The 20426-nt window shown below is 43.5% G+C and overlaps 1 protein-coding gene across 2 annotated transcripts in view; it reads left to right on the top strand.

Moving 5' to 3' along the window:
• TEK (TEK receptor tyrosine kinase) overlaps window positions 1-20159 on the top strand; it is a 104888-nt gene extending 84729 nt beyond the window's left edge. The window contains exons 14-23 of one of the 2 annotated variants that reach the window (XM_043890860.1): window positions 1357-1511; window positions 2890-3100; window positions 5639-5749; window positions 7922-8112; window positions 8659-8772; window positions 13221-13291; window positions 14576-14616; window positions 16139-16235; window positions 17844-17943; window positions 19164-20159. In XM_043890860.1, coding sequence (XP_043746795.1) covers window positions 1357-1511; window positions 2890-3100; window positions 5639-5749; window positions 7922-8112; window positions 8659-8772; window positions 13221-13291; window positions 14576-14616; window positions 16139-16235; window positions 17844-17943; window positions 19164-19238 — 1166 coding nt within the window. In that variant the 3' untranslated portion in view covers window positions 19239-20159. The remainder of the gene's footprint in view (window positions 1-1356; window positions 1512-2889; window positions 3101-5638; window positions 5750-7921; window positions 8113-8658; window positions 8773-13220; window positions 13292-14575; window positions 14617-16138; window positions 16236-17843; window positions 17944-19163) is intronic. The other variant, XM_043890861.1, reaches the window with a different exon arrangement.
• Window positions 20160-20426: the final 267 nt, after the last annotated feature.

The raw sequence follows: 20426 nt of genomic DNA, 5'->3' as shown, positions 1-20426 counted from the left end.
TTTTTTAGAATATGTTTGAAATATCCAAGGAATGTTGAGTCTGTAAATTACAGAGAATCATAGTTTTCAGATGACACTCTTAATAGATGCATCATTTCTATAATTACTTGTGTTTTCATAAAACACATACAGGCCCTAAATCCAAGCTATAAATAAAATACAAAGAGAAAAATTTAAAAACAAGATGTAACAAAACTAAAAATCCTCACCATCCCATTTCAGACATCTCTTTATGTACACATGCATGGAAATAGAAGGAAAGATAGCTAATAAAAAGAATAATTGTTAGATGAGATCATGCTCTACATGCTGCTTTTTATAAAAATACATTGAATTTAATTGTATTTTAATTTAAGCAAGGAAAAGAAGTGGAAGAGTTAAACCGTAGTCTTTAATAGTCCATTTTGACCTAAGCCCTAAATTCAATAGTTTATCTGTTTTTTCTCTTCTTTGCTTCCTTCTTTGCTTCTCCCATTGGTATTCTCAGGTTATTTTCAGCTCTTTAAAACCAGAAAAACCCAAATCAAAATATCTTACAAATTCTGTGCTCTTAGCATCATAGAGCTTGCAAGCTTTTCTAGGTGGGGAAATTGTTCAGGGAGGTTTAGTCACTTTCCCAAAGTGATAGATGTATTTAGTCATTCTCACTATTATGAGATAATATTCATCTGCTTGGGCCTGTACTTGGAAATGAAAGTTGAACGAAGGGCAACAATTAGTGATTAACATCAGTTTAGTTCAGTCACTCAGTCATGTCCAACTCTTTGTGACCCTGAGGACTGTAGCAGGCCAGGCTTCCCTGTCCATCACCAACTCCTGGAGCTTGGTCAAACTCACATCCATCGAGTCAGTGATGCCATCCAACCATCTCATCCTCTGTCGTCCCCTTCTCCTCCTGCCTTCAATATTTTCCAGCATCAGGGTATCTTCAAATCTGGTGGCCAAAGTATTGGAGTTTCAGCTTCAGCATCAGTCCTTCCAATGAACTTTCAGGACTGATTTCCTTTAGGATTGACTGGTTGGATCTCTTTGCAGTCCAAGGGACTCTCAAGAGTCTTCTCCAACACCACAGTTCAAAAGCATCAATTCTTTGGCGCTTAGCAGCTTTGGTGATTAGCATGTTGACTTGTAAAAAGCCCTTTTGCACACTCCTTTGAACTTGTTAACAGCCCTGTGAGTCAGACTTGTCTCCAGTGAGTTCCAGAGAATAAATGAGTAGCACTAGGTCACCTAGCCATCAGGTGGCAGGACTCAGGCTGCCTTGATGTTCCCATTACACCATGACTTCTCCTGCAGATGGCCGTGGCCTATCTCTCCATCTAGACTAACCTGCTGCTTCTCCTGCGTTCTGCTCAGCACCAGCAGACCTCGGAGGCAGGAAGATGCTGCTTATCGCCATCCTCGGCTCAGCGGGAATGACCTGCCTGACGGTGCTGTTGGCCTTTCTGATCATGCTGCAGCTGAAGAGGGCAAACGTCCAAAGGAGAATGGCTCAAGCCTTCCAAAACGTGGTAGTGTCTCATCTTCCAAGCAGTATTTTAAAGATGTGGGTCAGAAAATTTACTTGTAAAGGAAGTTATTTCCCTTAGGCAAATTTCATCTTTTCTTTGTCTTCCATTATGAAATGGTAGATAACTAGCATGACTATATAAGTTCTTGTCCAATTCAGAACAATTCTGAGAGTGAAAAGGTTACTCTTAATAATTATGCAGAAAATTAAGCCTGAAGCAGGACTATGGCCCCATCAAAAAGAGAATAGAGTCATCCTAGTGATAAGTCACCAGTGAGAGTAATCTTGCAATATAAAGAACTGACCATTATTGTAATGACGGGCATGAGGGGAGCCACACCTCAGAGTGATAAGTCATGAATATTGATACTAGATCAGTTTTCTTCACTTTTGTTTTCAGTTTCCATTTTGTACTTCTAATAGTATCCCCCATATATATATATATGAATTATATCTACGTGTGTATCTCCATCCTTGTGTACCCTTCAGTCTGCAGTCAAGATTCATGGTACTTGGCACTACTTTTTTCTTTCATCTAGGAATTTTGACCAGTTGCAAAGGCTTACAAATCATACTTTTACCGACAGGCACCGCATTTGAATCCTTGAGATAGTATAGCCTGAACATTTCTCTGTGATTTCGAGTTCTGTAAAATTAATCTGTACCCAACTTTACTGATTCTATATATGAAGCACTAAATACAATTACATATTCCAAATGAGGTAAATCTTCCTGATACGAGTCCCTGAGATGCCCTTCAGTCTGTCACTAGAGAGGAAGGTCCAGCAGGAGGGTAGACAGTGCTGGAGCTCATCATGGTACTGATGCTTCGTCCTGATACTGCCAGCAGCCACCGAAACTCAGGAGAAAAGGAGATACTGTCTTGGGCTCGAGAGACTCTGAGCTTTAAGTCAAGTGGGAGAGAGTGAGTAAGAGGCAAGGAGACCAAGATGAAGCGAGGAAAAAAGCTCTCACAGAGGCATGTCCTGTGACTTCTCCAGATAGATCTCTGAGTTCTTTTCCAAACCAGAACTGAATAGCTGCTCATTCCACAGCAGGGTAGAAACTCAAGTGTGAATAACTCAAGTAACTCAAGTGTGTGTCGTGACATACATGCTATTATCCTCCCCTCCCGCATCCCTGCAGACATAACTAATCGATTGTGGCATGCTTTCCCACTGAGGCCTATGATCATGCCCATGCAGCTCTACTGGCTGCCACTTCATCCAAGTGGGCCTATTAGATGAACCCTGTTTCCATCTTCATTCGAGAACTGGGTATACTGTTTCTTTTTTTCACCTAGTGTGGGCACAAAACAGAACGTATTATGTACCTTAAAAATTATGAAAAATCCTGACACAAAACCATTATTTTTGTAGAGGGAAGAACCAGCTGTGCAGTTCAACTCAGGAACTCTTGCCCTGAACAGGAAGGCCAAAAACAACCCAGATCCTACCATTTATCCAGTGCTTGACTGGAATGACATCAAATTTCAAGATGTGATTGGGGAGGGTAATTTTGGCCAGGTTCTTAAGGCTCGCATCAAGAAGGATGGGTTACGGATGGACGCTGCCATCAAGAGAATGAAAGGTCAGTGCATGCCCCGATCAAGTCAGCATTTTAATAGGGTGGGGGGACAGCTTGACTTCCTGTTGAATCTTTCCTCTAAGGTCTCATATTCTTTTAAACAAAAAATTGGCATGATGTTAGATGGAGCTGTTCTATGCAGCTGAAGGTGATATTTCCTTTGAGGGTCAGGATGTAAACTTGAAGGCATGAGCTGTTTAGAGCCACTGTCTGGATTCACTGGGATGTGAGAACACAGACTCTCTGTCCCACCCTGCTGACTTTCAGGAAGCATTACTGTTTCTCTTAATGCAGTGGTTCTCAACATTGATCACGCATCCAAATCACCCAGGAGACTTGTTAAAAAACAGACTCTTCAGCTCTACCCTATGGTTTCTGATTAAGCAGATCTGGCCCAGGACCAGAGGGCTTGCAGTTCTAACTAGTTCCCATGGGATGCTGAGTCTCAGAATTTGGAGACCACACTTGGCAAATCACTATCTTCATGGATTATCTACATCAGCATTCCTGGAAATAATTAGAAATGCATCTACTTGAGTTTTTCCTCCTCGTGGTTCTAATCTATTCAAATTTCTGGGATGATGCAGGGAAAAACTGGGGTCCCTAAACTTGCTCAGCGGCTCTTCTGTACACTCAAGCTTAGAAACCATTGATTTATGGTCACAAAACGAGATCTTTTCCAGTTGTGTTCAAGACTGCTTAGGGCCCACTTATTGAAGAAGATCTTCTGAGAAAGCAGATTGACATGTTCCCTGGCAACTCTAGCTGTCTTCTGTTGCGTGTGAAATGGCAGTTTACGGATGACTTGACTGGGAAGCTGCACTGTTGTTTTTACACACACAGGCTTGGCAAGTGATATATTAGAGCCAGCACTGTAATTGCCACTTGTGTTGGGCAGCTCCACAATAAGGACTTGCTAAGGTTGCTGATGGGTTTTCCTTCTTCTTAACTGCAACATTAAGCCTAGGATGACAATTAACCCTAAATCTTATTAAGTCATCACTGCTTTCTGCATTGCTAGAAAACACATGTCAGGAAATGAACAAAATAAACACAGTATTATTTATGCTTACAGACAGTAGTGTTTCAACACACACACACAGACGCACACCCAAACAAACCCTGCTAGAATCCAGAAATTCCTTTTCCTTTTCGAACTTTAGTCACAGGAGTTTTAGGAAGCAGTAAAAATGGTGAGAGGAGAGAGGGTGTAGAACTTTGTAGCATCAGTTTTTATGCTGATTGGGATCTGACCTGAGCTGATTGTCCATCTCATGTCCATGTAAAGAGGTAGTATAACTTAATAGTGCACCAGGGCAGAAAAGTTTTGCAGGAAAAGTCATGCATGCAAAGAGGGCACTTACTGGTGTGAAGCAACAACCTATTACAAGGAGCTTTGCTTCTAAAATGTTCCCGAGGCATTGACCCTTGGGCTCCGGTGGTATAAACAGGGTACTAGACTTAGAATTGTTACCTGCCAGCCTCGTGGGTCCCCTTAGCCCATATGAAACCTTCCCATAATTTCCAAGCATGGTCAGGCATGCACATGGCTACCAGCTCTCTATCACTCTTTCCCCCAATGTTATTTCCTCAAAAAGCAATCATAGCATACTGTCACCAACTCAAGGCTGACCAACCAGATGCACATCAGCCAAAGAGTTTTCTCTTCAGCCTGATTGGTGGTTCTGCCTCTGATCAAAGTGCTTATGGAGAGACGGAATGACAGGAACAGAAAGAAATGCAACTGTTTCCTGACTACGAAGCAACTTCTATAAAGGTGTCATTGAGATTTGAGTTTTTCCAGCAAGTCTGGCTTATGTGGGCTTCCCTGGTGACTCAGTTGGTAAAGAATCCAACTGAAATGCAGGAGACTAGGTTTGATCCCTTCATCAGCAAGATCCCCTGGAGAAGGAAATGGCAACCCACTCCAGTATTCTTGCCTGGAAAATCCCATGGACAGAGAAGCCTGGTGGGTTATAGTCCATGGGGTCACAAAGAGTTGAACACAACTGAGCACAGTATTCTATTCTGGTTTATGTAAAAAGCTAAGTAAAATTATTATAATAAAGTAAGGTGTATTCACTACTGGCAATGTTTCACTAAAATTTTGGTGTTATTCCTTAGTGTGTTTGTCTCTGGAGAGCCAGGGTCTGAGAATGGACGCAGCTCCATCTCAACCAGACCATTTCTCGGTATATTTGAGGGCTTCAACAGTGGTTCCCAAACAGAGATGATTTGGTTTCCAGGGGGGGCACTTGGTGATCTGGGTACATTTTTGGTTGGGCTACTGGTAACTAGTGGGTCAGGTCAGGGGGGCAGCTAAACATCCTCCTTGCCACAGGACAGCCCCCAACAACAAGAAGCATTGGCCCAAAATGTGGATAGCCCAGCCCCTGTGTTAGAGTCGTCTCTTTGATTTCTCTAACGTTTTCCAGACCCAGTGACGGCTGAGTGTACCTGAAGGTGATGGGGATCAGAGGGTACAGTTGTTTCTGATGAGGCATCACAGAAAGGGGTCACAACTCTTGACTTTCTTCCCAGAATATGCTTCCAAAGATGACCACAGGGACTTCGCTGGGGAACTGGAGGTTCTTTGTAAACTTGGACACCACCCAAACATCATCAATCTCTTGGGAGCATGTGAACATCGTGGTAAGATGCTCTTTTCCTGTTTCTCCTGCCAGATTTGTTTTAAAAAAAGAAAGAAAATCAGGCACATTCCATATTGAAGTTAGGAAAGATAAGTCATCTAAGATTGCTACCTACTTTTTAAGTTGCAATTTCAGTCTGAATGTCTGGCCCCATGAATAGACTATGCTGAGATGTGGCATGTTTTTGAAGGGCGGTCCCAAGGGTGAGTCTTTTGGCTTCTGATGCAGTTCAATTAGTAATGCCCAAAGATACCCACAGCTTCTACATGCTCCCATCTTTGCTAATCCAGAGGTTTTCTCAAATCACTACTAGGTGGGTGGAGGCTGCACTCAGCACCAGGAAAAGTGAAGTACATTGCTTCTTCTTAGTTGACTTTTCATTTTCCCTCCAAACCCAAGTAACCAATACTCCAAATGTTAAATCTGTGAATGCCAATAACCTACTGTAATGTGAAAGGACTGATGATACTTAGGTTGAAAGAATAATAATAAGCCTATATCTAATAGTACTTTGTTTTTATCCAAAACAATGCCCTGTACAATTACATTGAAGTTTTACAACTATCCTATGTCACACATACTCTTAAGTTCAAATCATATTATTAATTCAAATGTTTATTGAGTATTTCCTATTGTAATGTGTGGAGTTAGCTGTGAATGAGTAGGTAATAAGAAATCTATGGGTTTACCTCTGCATGCTACCTGGGTTTGCAGTTCTAAATCCATGCTTACTCTTAATTTCTCATGGAAAAATTTACTCCAAGGAAAAAGCTCCACATGGTAATTATTTGCAAACTTTACAACCTCTTGTTGACTTTGCAGGACAAATACCAACAATGGAAAAGAGACTACTTCCTTTTCCTCAATTAAACTAAAAATACTGGTACTTCAAACAATATATCATTCTGTGATCCAATAAGGGTGTAATTCTGAAAGTCAGATAATGTCTCTTAGGTTAAATAATGAAGTAATGACACTTATTTTTGAGCTATTTCCTGAGAACAGTAATTAGCATGGGACAGCAGTAAGTGAATGTTTAAAAAAAAAAAAACTTATAGTGACAGAAGATTTTTTGCTCTATTGCCACATAATTGGTTGACTCTTAAAATTGTATAGTTCAGTAAACTGAGAAAATACATTCATACCAGAATTGAGGTATATCTTTCCTTATAGTACAACAGGATTCAGTGCTAGAAGCTTTTTTTTTTTTTTAAGAATTTCACTTTCTTAGAATATCTTTGAAGTTTACATTCATTTTACATAAAAAGTATATGCCAAATAATTCACTTTTAAAAAATATTAAAACAGAGCACTATACTTTCATTGGCTTCAAAGATGAATAATTGTTATCAAAGCAGGTTCAGTTCAGTTCAGTTCAGTTCAGTCGCTCAGTCGTGTCTGACTCTTTGCGACCGCAAGAATCACAGCACACCAGGCCTCCCTGTCCATCACCAACTCCCGGAGTTTACTCAAGATTACATTTCATTAAAAAAAGAAAAGGGAGAAAACAATTTGGAATAAAACTAAGACAATGAACCATACTTTCCTGTAGGAAATATTTTATTTTTTTCCTAAAAGTTTGACATTTCTGGTTTCTGTAAGCAAAATTGCAATCCCTGCCACTAGACTTTGCTGACCAGTGATGCACTCAACAATTGAATTGACTTAGTCTGGATTTTAGGAAGAAGAAGTCAGGAGAGAGAGGAATTTACCTGGTGTGGGTCCTTCTGCTTTGGGTATTTAATCATTTGTTTGTTTTAAAAAATAACCTCAGGTGAAGCTGGATTCATACTGGAATAACATGTCCGGTTCATATTAGGTTCTCAGTCAATATTGAATGAAAAATAAAAGGTGGTGTGGACTAAGTCATCTGGAAGCAGATGTTTTGATTTCATTCTACTTGTGTTACCCAGTAGGTGAAGCATTCAGGAAGCCTGCTGTTTGGTAGGAGTGGAGAGGGGAACCCTAAGTGCAGGCATGGCCCCCTTTTGCAGGAATGATGTCACTTGTTTTCCTTCTGTCCCCAGCATTACCCATATCAGTACCACTAGATGTGTTATTTTAAGATAAAATGGAATTTTATAAGCAGTCCTCGAGGACCAAAGCACATCTCAGAAATATCACCAGGGTTTAGGGCTACTGATAAAGTGATGCTTCCTCCCTTGCCCCACAGGCTACCTGTACCTGGCCATTGAGTATGCCCCCCATGGCAACCTCCTGGACTTCCTACGAAAGAGCCGAGTGCTAGAGACGGACCCCGCGTTTGCCATCGCCAACAGCACCGCCTCCACACTCTCCTCCCAGCAGCTTCTCCATTTCGCAGCAGATGTGGCCCGGGGTATGGACTACCTGAGCCAAAAACAGGTTTGTTCTGGAAACCTTGCTTTGAGCATCTTTCTTCCAAAATTCTCCCTGATATCAGAGTTTAGATTTTTTTCCCCCCAGTTCACCTCTCTTCCTTAATTCCTTCTCAAACTCTCCCTAATTTTATTGCTTGTTAATATTCTATCTCTTTATATAGAAGTTCATGCTCCATGCTAACGGTATGTTTATCTAGTGAATCTCATCATATGTATTTGGTGAGGTGCCTTCACTGGTCTTAGCTTCACGTAACTCCACATAACACACACAGCAGAGACCTTTCATGGTAATTGGAATATTGCATAACCTGGTGCTTCTTCCTGAAATGCTCCTCCAAAGACCTGTGGGTCGTTCAGCAGAATCCACTCAGCATTTAGAAGAGGAACTAGAAGGGAACTGGATTCTGGTAGCTTTTTAAAAACACTTTTTCATACTATCCTCTAGATTTCCCAAAGCTCCTGCTCTTTGTGCAAACAAAATGAAGTGAAAAAACCAAATATGATGGTGAAAATACATGACTTGTTTTTTTTTTTTTTTTTTTAATTTCAGTTTATTCACAGGGACCTAGCTGCCAGGAACATTTTAGTTGGTGAAAACTACGTAGCCAAGATAGCCGATTTTGGATTATCCCGAGGTCAAGAAGTGTATGTGAAAAAGACGATGGTAAGTTCAGATGTTGATAAGAGCCTTTCGGGGGCACCCCTCCCTCTCCTGAGGTTGCTTCTCTTAGAATTCCATCCTTCTGTGCTGACAGAGGCCTCTGACCATTTCTGCCATTTAATAAGTCCTCAGCCCAGCAAATGTCCTTTCTCAGTTTTGATTCCTAAAATGTCTGGTGTGGTTTAGTTGCTAAGTTGTGTCTGACTCTTTGCGACACCAGGGACTGTAGCCTGCCAGGCTCCTCCTCACATAACTGTGCCATGGGATTCTCCAGGCACAAATACTGGAGTGGGTTGCTATTTCCTTCTCCAGGGGATCTTCCCAACCCAGGAATCGAACCCGGGTCTCCTGCATTGCAGGTAGATTCTTTACCTACTGAGCTATGAGGGAAGCCCCTAAAATGTCTGGAGGGTCTGCATTTACCAGTGAGGAAGGCTCTGTAACACATGGTGAAGTCGTTGAACATGCAAGCCTCGTGCTGAAAGGGCTGGGGTCCATATCCAGCACAGACCCCCAAGTCGGGTTTCGCTCAGAATCTTCTGGGGAGCTCCCACAGTCGCCTTTTACACAGCAAACATAGAAGCGGGGGAAAGACGTTTAACCTACTTTCTAAAACATTAAGGAAGTGAATCAATGAGATTTCCTAAGTCACAAGGATGCTCTAGAAAGAAACTCATAAGTTGTAAATGCTTGTATGAGAGAGTTCCCTCTTTTCTGAATGTTCTCTGCTCATTTGTCAGTTCAGTCGCTCAGTTGTGTCTGACTCTTTGCAACCCCATGGATGGCAGCACACTAGGCCTCTCTGTCCATCACCAACTCCCAGAGCTTACTCAAACTCATGTCCATAGAGTCGGCGATGCCATCCAACCATCTCATCCTCTGTCATCCCCTTCTCCTCCTGCCCTCAATCTTTCCCAGCACCAGGGTCTTTTCAAGTGAGTCAGTTCTTCACAGCAAATGGCCAAAGTGTTGGAGTTTCAGCTTCAGCATCAGTCCTTCCAATGAATATTCAGGACTGATGTCTTGTAGGATGGACTGGTTGGACCTCCTTGCAGCCCAAGGGACTCTCAAGAGTCTTCTCCAACACCACTGTTCAAAAGCATCAATTTTTCAGTGCTGAGCTTTCTTTATAGTCCAACTCTCACATGCATACATGACTACTGGAAAAACCATAGTTTGCTCTTTCGTCAAGCCCCCATCAAGTCCACTTTCACCTAATGATACCTAGCCTCCCAAGTAGCCAAATTTTACCTTCAAATAAAAGATCCCAGGGGAGCCTCACAGTGTTAGCAGAGAGAAGCTGGACTTGTTCTGCGCTTGTTGTCCACCTGGAGTCATGAAGCCCTGGAAATGCCACATTCCTGGACATTAGTGCTGGGCTTCCAACATGCCACCACCCTCTGCTTTCCCTACAGTTGGGCAGTGCAGAGTGTTGGGGCTGACACACCCTATATTCTTTGCACGTGTTGGGTAGGTCTCTCTAATGGCATGGCTCTCCCAGCATTACTTGGGCTCAGCTTTCTTGGGATGACTCCAGTTCTTGTAACATATAGAGAGAGTCCTTTTATAGATATCAAATTGCTTCCTAGCAAGGCTCAGGCTTCTGCATTTATCCTCAAACTCAGGTTTCCTTTCTTTTCAATATACTTATTTCAATTACTGACAAGATAACACAGAAACAATATTCAAGAATGCTTTCAAGAAGAAATGATCCACAGCTCACAACCTTGACACAATTTATTTTATTTTTACTCTTTTCCTTCCACAAGCATACAATCTTTCCCATAGTTCCCCCCCCCCCCCCATAGTTATGATCACAGTGAACTTAATCATTTTGGAGCTTTCCACTCCCTTTTTTGATGAGGGTTAGAAGTGGGCCTCCTTTGGTTCTTAAAGACTACCATGCCCCTGGTCCTTGATACTTTTTGGCATCAGCACCTCAGGAAGTCTCCAGTGACTCCCTGAAGGTTGGTTGCCAGACAACACTTTTTTCCCTTTTCAGATTTGCCCCACTCAAAGCAGACCTTTCTCTGGGAAGTGGCTGGGCTGGTCTTACAGAAGCAGGACCCACCACTCACCCATCTGCTCCAGCTCTCCCCAATCCTCCTGGGCCACATAGAACCCTCTTATTTCCACTACAGAATCTCTCTCCTTCCTTCACTCTGGCACTTTGGGGATGGGATGCCATGATGAGGGGGTGCCACATGCATGCTGAGTCACTTTAGTTGTGTCTAACGCTTTGTGACCCTATGGATTGTGGCCTGCCAGGCTCCTCTGTCCATGGGGTTTTCCAGGCAAGAGTATTGGAGTGAGCTGCCATTTCCTACTCCAGAAATATCCAGGGGATATTCCTAACCCAGGGATTGAACCCGTGTCTCTTATGGCTCTTGTGTTGGCAGGTGGGTTCGTTACTACTAGTTCCACCTGGGAAGCCCTGTGAGGATGAGAAGAAGAGGTTAACACAGTTTAGCCCCATAATCTACCCATTTAATTTGGTTACTTGCCTCAGTACCCCAAGGCGAAGGTTGGTTTGCTTGACATTTCATAAAGGACAGAGATTTCTGTATCTTATGGAGTTAGGGGAAATGCATACAGGGGCGGAGCACTGGTTAGGGTTCTAGTATATCCCCCGTGGAAGGGCAAAGTGTTCAGTAGCAGCATGGCTTCTGGGGAGGGAAAGGACACGGTGAAGGTAGGGGAAGAAAAGAGAAGGGATTGGAGAGAAGTAAGCTCCCAGCAAGAAGGGTGCAATGTAGCAAGTTACCAACAGAGGGCAGAATGGCTACTTTCTCTGGCCTATTATGGAAGTCAGAGATTGTCAATTCCTATTGCATCTAGATTGTCTGGGAAACTTTTAAAAAGATAGTTGCTAAGCCCTACCACTTAGATATTTTGATTCAGTTATTGTGTAGAGGGCATCCTGCATTAATTTTTTACTTCCAGGGAGATTCTAGTACTGGAAGTGTTGCAAAATAATGTACTTAAGTGATTTGGGGTTTTACTACCATTGATTAATCTATTGATTCCCTCAGCATGGATTTATTTATTACTACAATGTTTCACTCTTGTGCTGGGCTTGGGGATAATATTAAGACACGGTGTTCTCCCTCAAAGAGCTCAGAGACACATAACAAACAATTGTAACCATGGATAAGGCTGAGAAGGAGGAAAGTGCAGGTCCCTCAGGAGCTCAGAGGAAGCACAGTGAAGCTTTCCAGTAAATGTGACATAGATACTGGAGATTCGAGAATGAAATGGAGGACCTGGAGGATGTGGTATATATATAAGAACCAAGAGGCAGAAGAAAGCATGGGACTTAGGGGAATTAAGAAAGTCAATATGAAAAAAAAAAGTCAATATGGCTAGAGGATGATGCAAAAAAGAGTTTTGGATGCCAGCTTTTGGGGATTCGGCTAAGGACTGGGGATGTTGTAACAAGAGTGATATTACAGAATTTTTAGGACAGGAACCACATGTTTGGATTTGCCATTTAGAGTGACTGTGATGCAAAGAATAGGTCATTAGGGAGCAGAACCAGAGGCGGGCAGATGAGCAGAGAGGTGGCTGTCAGCAGGCAGGTGGAGATGGCGGTGGCCTGAACCAAGGACAGCAGCAGGGACAGACAGATGTGGACAGATCAAAGCAGGTCACGTAAAGAATGGAATAGTGTGCATGGAAATGAATAATTAGGAAATATGGGGTCAGAGGTCAGCAAGGGGGAGTAAATGAGACAACAAACAGGAAATGCAGACAACTTTTCCCATCCCCTAGTGTGGAGGAGAAGAGAGAGTAACAGGTGGGAGATGGAGGCGAGGACACAGAAGGGAGCAGATACTGAAGAGAACACAGCATGTAGACGTGAGGGACTTCCCTGGCCTGCACTGGTCGAGGTCATCACCTCCTCGCTGACGCACACGCACTCTCTGCCCTTTGGTCTGAAACGCTCTTTCCTCCCCCCACCCACCTGGTGGTATCTACACATCTTCTAGAACTGAACTCGTGTGTCCCCTCCCCTGGAAACCCTTCCAGCCTCTCCTCCAGGCATTTGGTCTCCTCCCACCACCTCAGCCTTTCCCACGTCATAGCCTACTCCTCGGTTCCTATGCCTGTCTCTTTTTTCAAACCTCTGAGCACCTCTGACAGCCACAAAGTGAATAACTGCATGACCACTGAAAGGTCACACACATCATTATTTTTCTTTACGTGACTCTGTGGTAGTGACCCCCTGAGGTAAGTGGGGTTTACATAATTCACAGGGCTTCGAACTTAAAAGCAGACTTGTGGTGCATGTGTGGTGGCACATGCAAAAATATCCCCCTACTCTGCCATGCCTTCTGTCTGGGGACCTCCCTGAGAACTGGGGTGAGCCCCCCCCAGCTTCAGGTCACCGGCGAGGCTTGGGAAGGGGCCCCTGTTGAGCCTAAGCAGCCTCTTAACATTGTATTCTCCAGGGAAGACTCCCCGTGCGCTGGATGGCGATCGAGTCACTAAATTACAGTGTGTATACGACCAACAGCGACGTGTGAGTAAGCCTCTCACTGCTGAGGGATTTTTTTTTTTTTTTTGACCCAGAAAAATACCCATTTGACAAAGGTTTTGAAGAGGAGCAGGAATATTGCATCCCTCTGCAGAATAAAACTAATCACTAACTAAGCCCAGGAAATAAATTAACAGACTAAACAAAGCCACAGAGGAAATGGTTTCCCCTGACGGCAGGCTTTGGGTTTATTTCTGCACGTGGGGGAGTGACTTCAAGTGGTGAATTCTTTATTTCCAGAGGAGTCAGGGGCATCCTGGCCTTCCTGTGACTCCACTGACCAGACTGACCTCGGCACAAGGACCGAGATCCGAGGAGGTGGCTCAGAGTAGCTGCTGGGGGTCGGAGGTGGCAGGGACAGAAGGCAGTCACAAATGCTAAGCACTTCAGTCGTGTCCGCCTCTGTGCAACCCGATGGACTGTAGCCCGCCAGGCTGCTCTGTCCACGGGCTTCTCCAGGCAAGAGTACTGGAGTGGGCTGCCATGCCCTGCTCCAGGGGATCTTCCCGACCCAGGGATCAAACTCACAACTTTTATGTCTCTTGCACTGGCAGGCAGGTTCTTTACCACTAGGGCCACCTGGGAAGCCCCACAGAAGGCAGTCAGTGGGGCCCATCTCCGCTTGTAGCCTGCGTGACAAGTCTCAGGCTGGAGGCAGGGGAGGAGGGTTTGGGATTGAGACCTGAGCCCTCTTACCCACATTCCCTATTTTCAGGAGGAAGAACAGGCCCAGAGGGTTGAGTTGACTTATTTGGGGGATGGGGGGGGGGGTCGGAGGAGAGTTGCTATGCCTGGGGATGGGGAGAGGTCGGGCGAAGACTGTGTTCTCGCTGTGTGCCTTTATGTTATCTCATGTCATCTCTGCATAACTTTGAGGCAGAAACGGGTGTCCTCACTTTTGGAAGAATACAGTCAGAGGTCTCAGGAGTTCTAGTCACTTGTCCCATGTCACATGAGTACCCAGTGGCAGAGATGAGATCTGATGCAAATCTGTCTGGCCTAGAACCCCCTGCTTTCTATAGTATCAGCCTGCATTCTCTGCCTAAAGCAAGTGGGGGCTCTGCCCGTGTTAACAGTGTTCCCCTGTTACAATCCTGCCATTGGCTGAAGGGGAGATAAACGCACGCTGTGTGCAAGACCCAATCCTAGGAAAAAGACATGGAACTTTCCCTCCTCTGACCTCGAGTCAGTGGCCCCAGCTTTGGGGGCAGAAAGTTGACTGGCCAATGTGTGTGCCGATTACTGTTTTCTCTTTCATCCCCTCTGCAGGTGGTCCTATGGCGTGTTACTATGGGAGATTGTTAGCTTAGGTGAGTATCCTTGTCCACCCACCAGGGGAAGCTCTGCGCAAAGGGAGTGGGCCCCTCCCGTGCTCCTTCACCATCTACTTTCATGGGTAACATTCGCATTTGGTGCCAACAGATGCCACTTGGGAAAAGAACCTTACAGGTTTCCTGCCTGAGTGTGTTTATCCCCGTGGCTCTCTTTATGAAAGCCCAGTGTCTAATGTCACATTTAACACTGATGACCTGGTGGCCGAGAACTTCATTCTAAGTTGTCTCCAAGTGTGCACAGATGTCATAAAGCTGTTATAAGTTTTCTTCTGCAGCTTTAAGAGTATACTGTGCTGCTATGAAAAGTCACATTTTCAAAGGCCATTTATTTTTAAATTTTATTAAAGTACAGTTGATTTAAAGTTAGTTATAGCTAATTTCTGCTGAACAGAGGTGACTCAGTTTTATATATGTGTGTGTATAATTTTCCATGTTTGTTTCCATTATGGTTTGTCACAAGATATTAAATATAGTTCCCAGTGCTATACAGTAGTGCTATAAGCAGAACCTTGTTTATCCACCCTATATGTAATAGTTTGTTTCTGCTAATTCTGAATTTCCATTTCTCTCCCCGACCACTTTCCCCCCCCTGGCAAGCACAAGTCTGCTCTCTATGAGTCTGCTTCTGTTTTGTAGATAAGTTCATTTGTCATATTTTAGATTGCACATAAGTAATGTGGCAATTGTCTTTCTCTTTTTTACTTACTTCACTTAGTATGATAATCTCTAAGTCCATCCATAGTGTCACAAATGGCATTATCTCATTCTTTTTGATGGCTGAGTAATATTCCTGTGTGTGTGCGTGTGTGTATACCACATCTTCTTTTACCCATTCATGGACATTTAGATTGTTTCTATGACTTGGCTATTGTAAATAGTGCTGCTATGAACAAAGAGATGCATGTATCTTTTTGAATTATGCTTTTGCCTGGATATATGTCAAAAGCCATTTAATACCATGTGAAAATGTACATGCCAAAAAGCATAAAAATTTCGCATATGCCATAATTCCAGTTTTATAAATATCACACATGAAAAAAAAAACTGGAAAGACGACACAGGATTTTTTCAAAGTAGTTTTTTCATTATTTTTTGTACTTTCCACAATACACATATATTGCTTTTATAGTTAACATTGGGACAGTAACTATGCTAGATAAAATAGAAATTGCATTATGTAAATACAGATTTCCTATTGGGAAAAAGATCCATGTCATTGGTACACTGGTGCTGTGTCAAGAGACATGCTGTGTGTAGACGGACCTGGGGACGAGCAAGGCGCCGTGATGAAGCAGCAGCCGCACGGGAGCGCAGTCTGGAGCCAAGTCCAGCTGTGGCGTGCGGGGGTTCGCCCCAGAGGACGACGACTCTGGGTGCTTATCGTCACTTGACTCACCCCCCTCTTTCTCCCGGTCGCTTGGCTGCAGAGCCCCAGGGCAGGAGACAGTGCCTTCTGCTTCCGAGGGGGGCTCAGGGCGCACCGTTTCCTATCTTCCAGGCGGCACCCCTTACTGTGGCATGACGTGTGCAGAGCTCTACGAGAAGCTGCCCCAGGGCTACAGGCTGGAGAAGCCGCTAAACTGTGACGACGAGGTGTAAGTCGGGCCTGCCCCAGGGCCATCCTACCCTAACCTCCCCTCTGTATGTTTCCTGAACTGACTGTAATGAAGCAGCTACCTGATACATACAAAGATGTATGTATGTGCACACACACAAATCCCAACCAGTCAGAAACAAGAGTCTGTGTGATGTGTCTAGGGGAGCATTTCCCTCAGGAAACTCAAACAAGATTTTTGAGTTCAAGATTTCAGAACCTTGAAACTAAGACTGTTAGGCAATGGGCAGGAAATAATGAGTTTTCCAGGCATAGAAATTCAGGAGGAATTTAAGGTGGTGATTCTTGGCTGAATCTTCAGGTTGAAATGAGAAAGGACAACAAATACAGAAAACATTTGTATGAATAATTTATGAATTAAATTAATTACAATTTATAAATACATACATTAATTCATGAAATTATCCATGAATAAATGTATGAAACCTTGAGACTAACTTTGAGGGTAGAGATTTCAGAGCAGTTACACTAAAGAAGATAAGCTTTTCTTTATAAAATCTTGCTTCTACAAGGCTTATTTTCCAGGAATAAATATTCTTATTCCTGGAAAGAATGATTCTCTAGTAATGTTGCCATTCCCAGAACCAGCTGATGTTGTTGCTGCCTAAATGACACAATATGAAGAGTGCAAGGCTCTAGACTGAACAAGGAATTTATTGCCCAAACCGAGCCACTTCTAAGAGTGGATGAGGGTGCTATTATGCTCTGGTACAAGAAATATAAACCTAGACCATCCTGGGAAAAACCTGAATGTACTCGAGCCATCACTGGACCAAGTCCCTGAATCCCAACTTTCAGGAGTGATGTTTTTCACTCATGAAACTCTTCTAAAATCTCTACCACCCCAGTCTGATAGCTTGAGAGTCTTCCGTACACTGTGGTTCCCAGTGAGGAACCACCCTGTTAAGCATGTGAAATCTTGAGCCCCGCTCTCAGACACGATGACTGTAAATCTGGAGTGTGTCCCAGGAATCCATGTTTTAACAATACAGGTAGTTCTGGCCACACTGGAGAAAGACCTTAGACTAGCACTTTGTAAACTGTGTTTGTGGAATGTGTGAGACGTAAATAAATAACACAAGGGGAAAGAGTTCTGTGATCAGTTATGTTTGGGAAGCTTCTATGTTAAACCTCGTTTAAAAGGGTGTTGGTTTTTAATGGAATGACTTCAAGATTTCACGCAGTCAGTCACTAAGAGGGAGGCATGATAGGTAGCATTTTGCAAATTTATTTGCACACAGAGCCAGTTTTTAGAATTGAAACACTGACATTTTGAGAGATGTAATATTCTGAGGGAAAACCTACCCTAGACACACAACTCAGTTCTTTCCAGATGATCAGGATAGCTGAGACCAAGATCTCTTGGGAATGGTACCCAAAGTAGGCACTAGATCCCCTTAAGAAAGGAGACCTGGGTGGGGAGGTGGGAGGCCTCCTAGAACCTTCCTCACTGTAGTACTTCTGCCTTCGGCTGGCTAAGCAAGGTGACCATGCATTGTGTGGCTACATTCTCTTTTATTCTAAACCCTGCACCTGGCTGTGCCCAGGACTAAAGCACAGTTGGAGACTAAACCTTCTGTTTTCAAAGGTATGATCTCATGAGACAGTGCTGGCGGGAGAAGCCTTATGAAAGGCCCTCATTCGCCCAGATCCTGGTGTCCTTAAACAGGATGTTAGAAGAACGAAAGGTGAGTATGGAACTCAAAGCATGGGTTCTTTCATTGGAATTCCTCATTTGTCCATTGTGGTTAATAGTCGATACAGGTCAGCAGGTTCTTTTGCACCAACCTGAGGTGCTAAGTGATGAGGTGCTACAGGGACATACAAGATGTGGACTCAACTTTGAGAAAGTTACAATTTTGGAGGAAACCAGATTCCTATATAAGATATAGTCAGATACTGTAGAACAATGTACAGAACTGGCTTATCTGAGCTAGAGGGAATCTTAAATCTGTCATACAGCCTGGCCCTTTCATTCTATAGATGAAGGAGCATACTTAGAAAGGAGAAAGTGACTTGCCCAAGGACAAACGGGAGAGTGACAAGAATGTGGTCTTCAGGTTACTACGGGGCGGGTCAGGAATTCTGTAAAAACTTGTAGTAGATAGATAATTGGCTACACAGATCTGAGGTTCAAAAGGCAAGTCTAGGTTAGGAAATCTGGAAGTTACGGAAGATGCTGGAAGTCATCAAAACCCAGTTGGTAATGAAACCAGAGATGTGAAGATGAGCAGCAGACAGAGGAAGGGGTCAGGGAAGGTGTGGTGCATGTCAGAAGGGACCTATGCGAGACCATGGGCTAGAGAAGTCAGGAGGCTGAAAAAAGTGAGAGGAAGCAATCTTACTTGCAGAACTCAAGGGATGCCTTTCAGGAAGAAAGTAGTTAAATACAACAGAGGGAATGAGGATAGAGAGATATCCCCCCCAGTATTGGTATCTGCGGGCTTTTGGAGGAGGGCATGGCAGCCCACTCCAGTATTCTTGCCTGGACAATCCCATGGACAGAGGAGCCTGATGGGCTGCAGTCCATAGGGCTGCAGAGTTGGACACAAATGAAGTGACTTAGCAGCAGCAGCAGGTGGCGCTAAAGAACCCACCTGCCAATAATACAGGAGGTGCAGGAGAGGCAGGTTCAGTCCCTGGGTGGGGAGTCCATCCCTGGGTGAGGAAAACTCCCCTAAAGTAGGAAATGGCAACCCACTCCAGTATTCTTGCCTGGAAAATCTCATGGTCAGAGGAGCCTGGTGGGCTACGGTCCATGGAGTCACAGAGAGTCAGACGTGACTGAGTGCACAGCATCTGTATTTGAGCTGAGACAAGCTAAGGAAACTGGGGTATGACCGTAACTGCCCCCAGCGGAGGCAGGACTGAGCCAGCTTGTGTCTCTGAACCACTCTTGTTCTCCTAGACCTATGTGAACACCACACTTTATGAGAAGTTCACCTACGCAGGAATTGACTGTTCTGCAGAAGAAGCAGCCTAGGACCGACCACTTTGATCTGTATATTCTGTTTCCCCTTCACCGGCGTGAGAGACCCTTCATACCCGGATGCTCAGCAAGCAAGCCTCTGCCGAGAGAGGTGACAGAAAATGGACATGTATATAGATTGTCGCGTGCCTGGGACTTTGACCGTAAGACCCATGTGTGAATCTGTAGCACCCTCTGTCTAGGACTGTATATACTATTTTGAGTAAGAATGTGCTGGAATCAGAATGCCTGTTTGTGGTTTCATATGCAATAATATATTTTTCTAAAAACATGGACTTTATGGGAAGGTGTGAGAGTACAATTACTGCAGTGTATAACTCATTATTGTCCTAGGTAATTTTTTTATATTTACCTATATATTGGATGCTCTAAGATGTTTCATTGTTACTATTAGTAAACCTGTTGGCCCAGGTGAGAAAAAGTAGGGGAAAGGTATGAGTTCTAACAGGACATGGATTTAGGTCTCTTAAATGTTAACCTAAGTGATGTAAGAGAGCTTCTTCTATCTCTGAATATTCCCCCTCATCTGTAGAAGCCATCCTGATTCCCTTGTTAATTCGACAACATTTTCATGTGTTTCCAGAACCAACAAGTCAGTCCTAAACGCAGACACTGAAATACCGACTTAAATCTCATTCCTTAGAAGCCTAAGAACTTTGGGAAGTGTAAGTCTAATAAGCTAATAGGTTTCAGTTTCTCAGATGACATCGATGTGTTTGTTAAGAAATTAAAACAGGAAGCTTGTAGTTATATTTGGGAGACATGTGACATGTATCATAGCAGATTAACATCCCTACCTGTCTTGCACATTGTAAAAAGTTCTAGTTTTGATCAGTTGTTGAGTTTACCATTTATATTGTAGGCACATGCTATACTGAGATCATATGGTAAGTGAATAAATGTCTTGCCTACCCACTTTTTGTCTAGGAATGTGTCTCATGAGTATTACCAACCGTCTCTATTATACTTTCAAGAAAACACTTTAAATTATCATCATCTAATGTGTTGGCAATACGCAGACAGCAATTGGTGAATGTATTCAACCAGATGTATCACAAGATTAGAAACATCTCCCAGAAATATTCTACTGTTTTCCTGTACCTCTGGTTCCAATATGAACTGAGGGCTTAAAATTGGAATCTCTTTTAACTGTGTTGCAGTGTTGTACATACTGCGTGATGT

The sequence above is a fragment of the Cervus elaphus genome, chromosome 29 (genome assembly GCF_910594005.1).
Source record: "Cervus elaphus chromosome 29, mCerEla1.1, whole genome shotgun sequence".
In the NCBI taxonomy this organism is placed as follows: domain Eukaryota; kingdom Metazoa; phylum Chordata; class Mammalia; order Artiodactyla; family Cervidae; genus Cervus; species Cervus elaphus.
The sequence above is the reverse complement of the archived record's forward strand: the minus strand, read 5'-3'. Positions and strand labels throughout refer to the sequence as shown.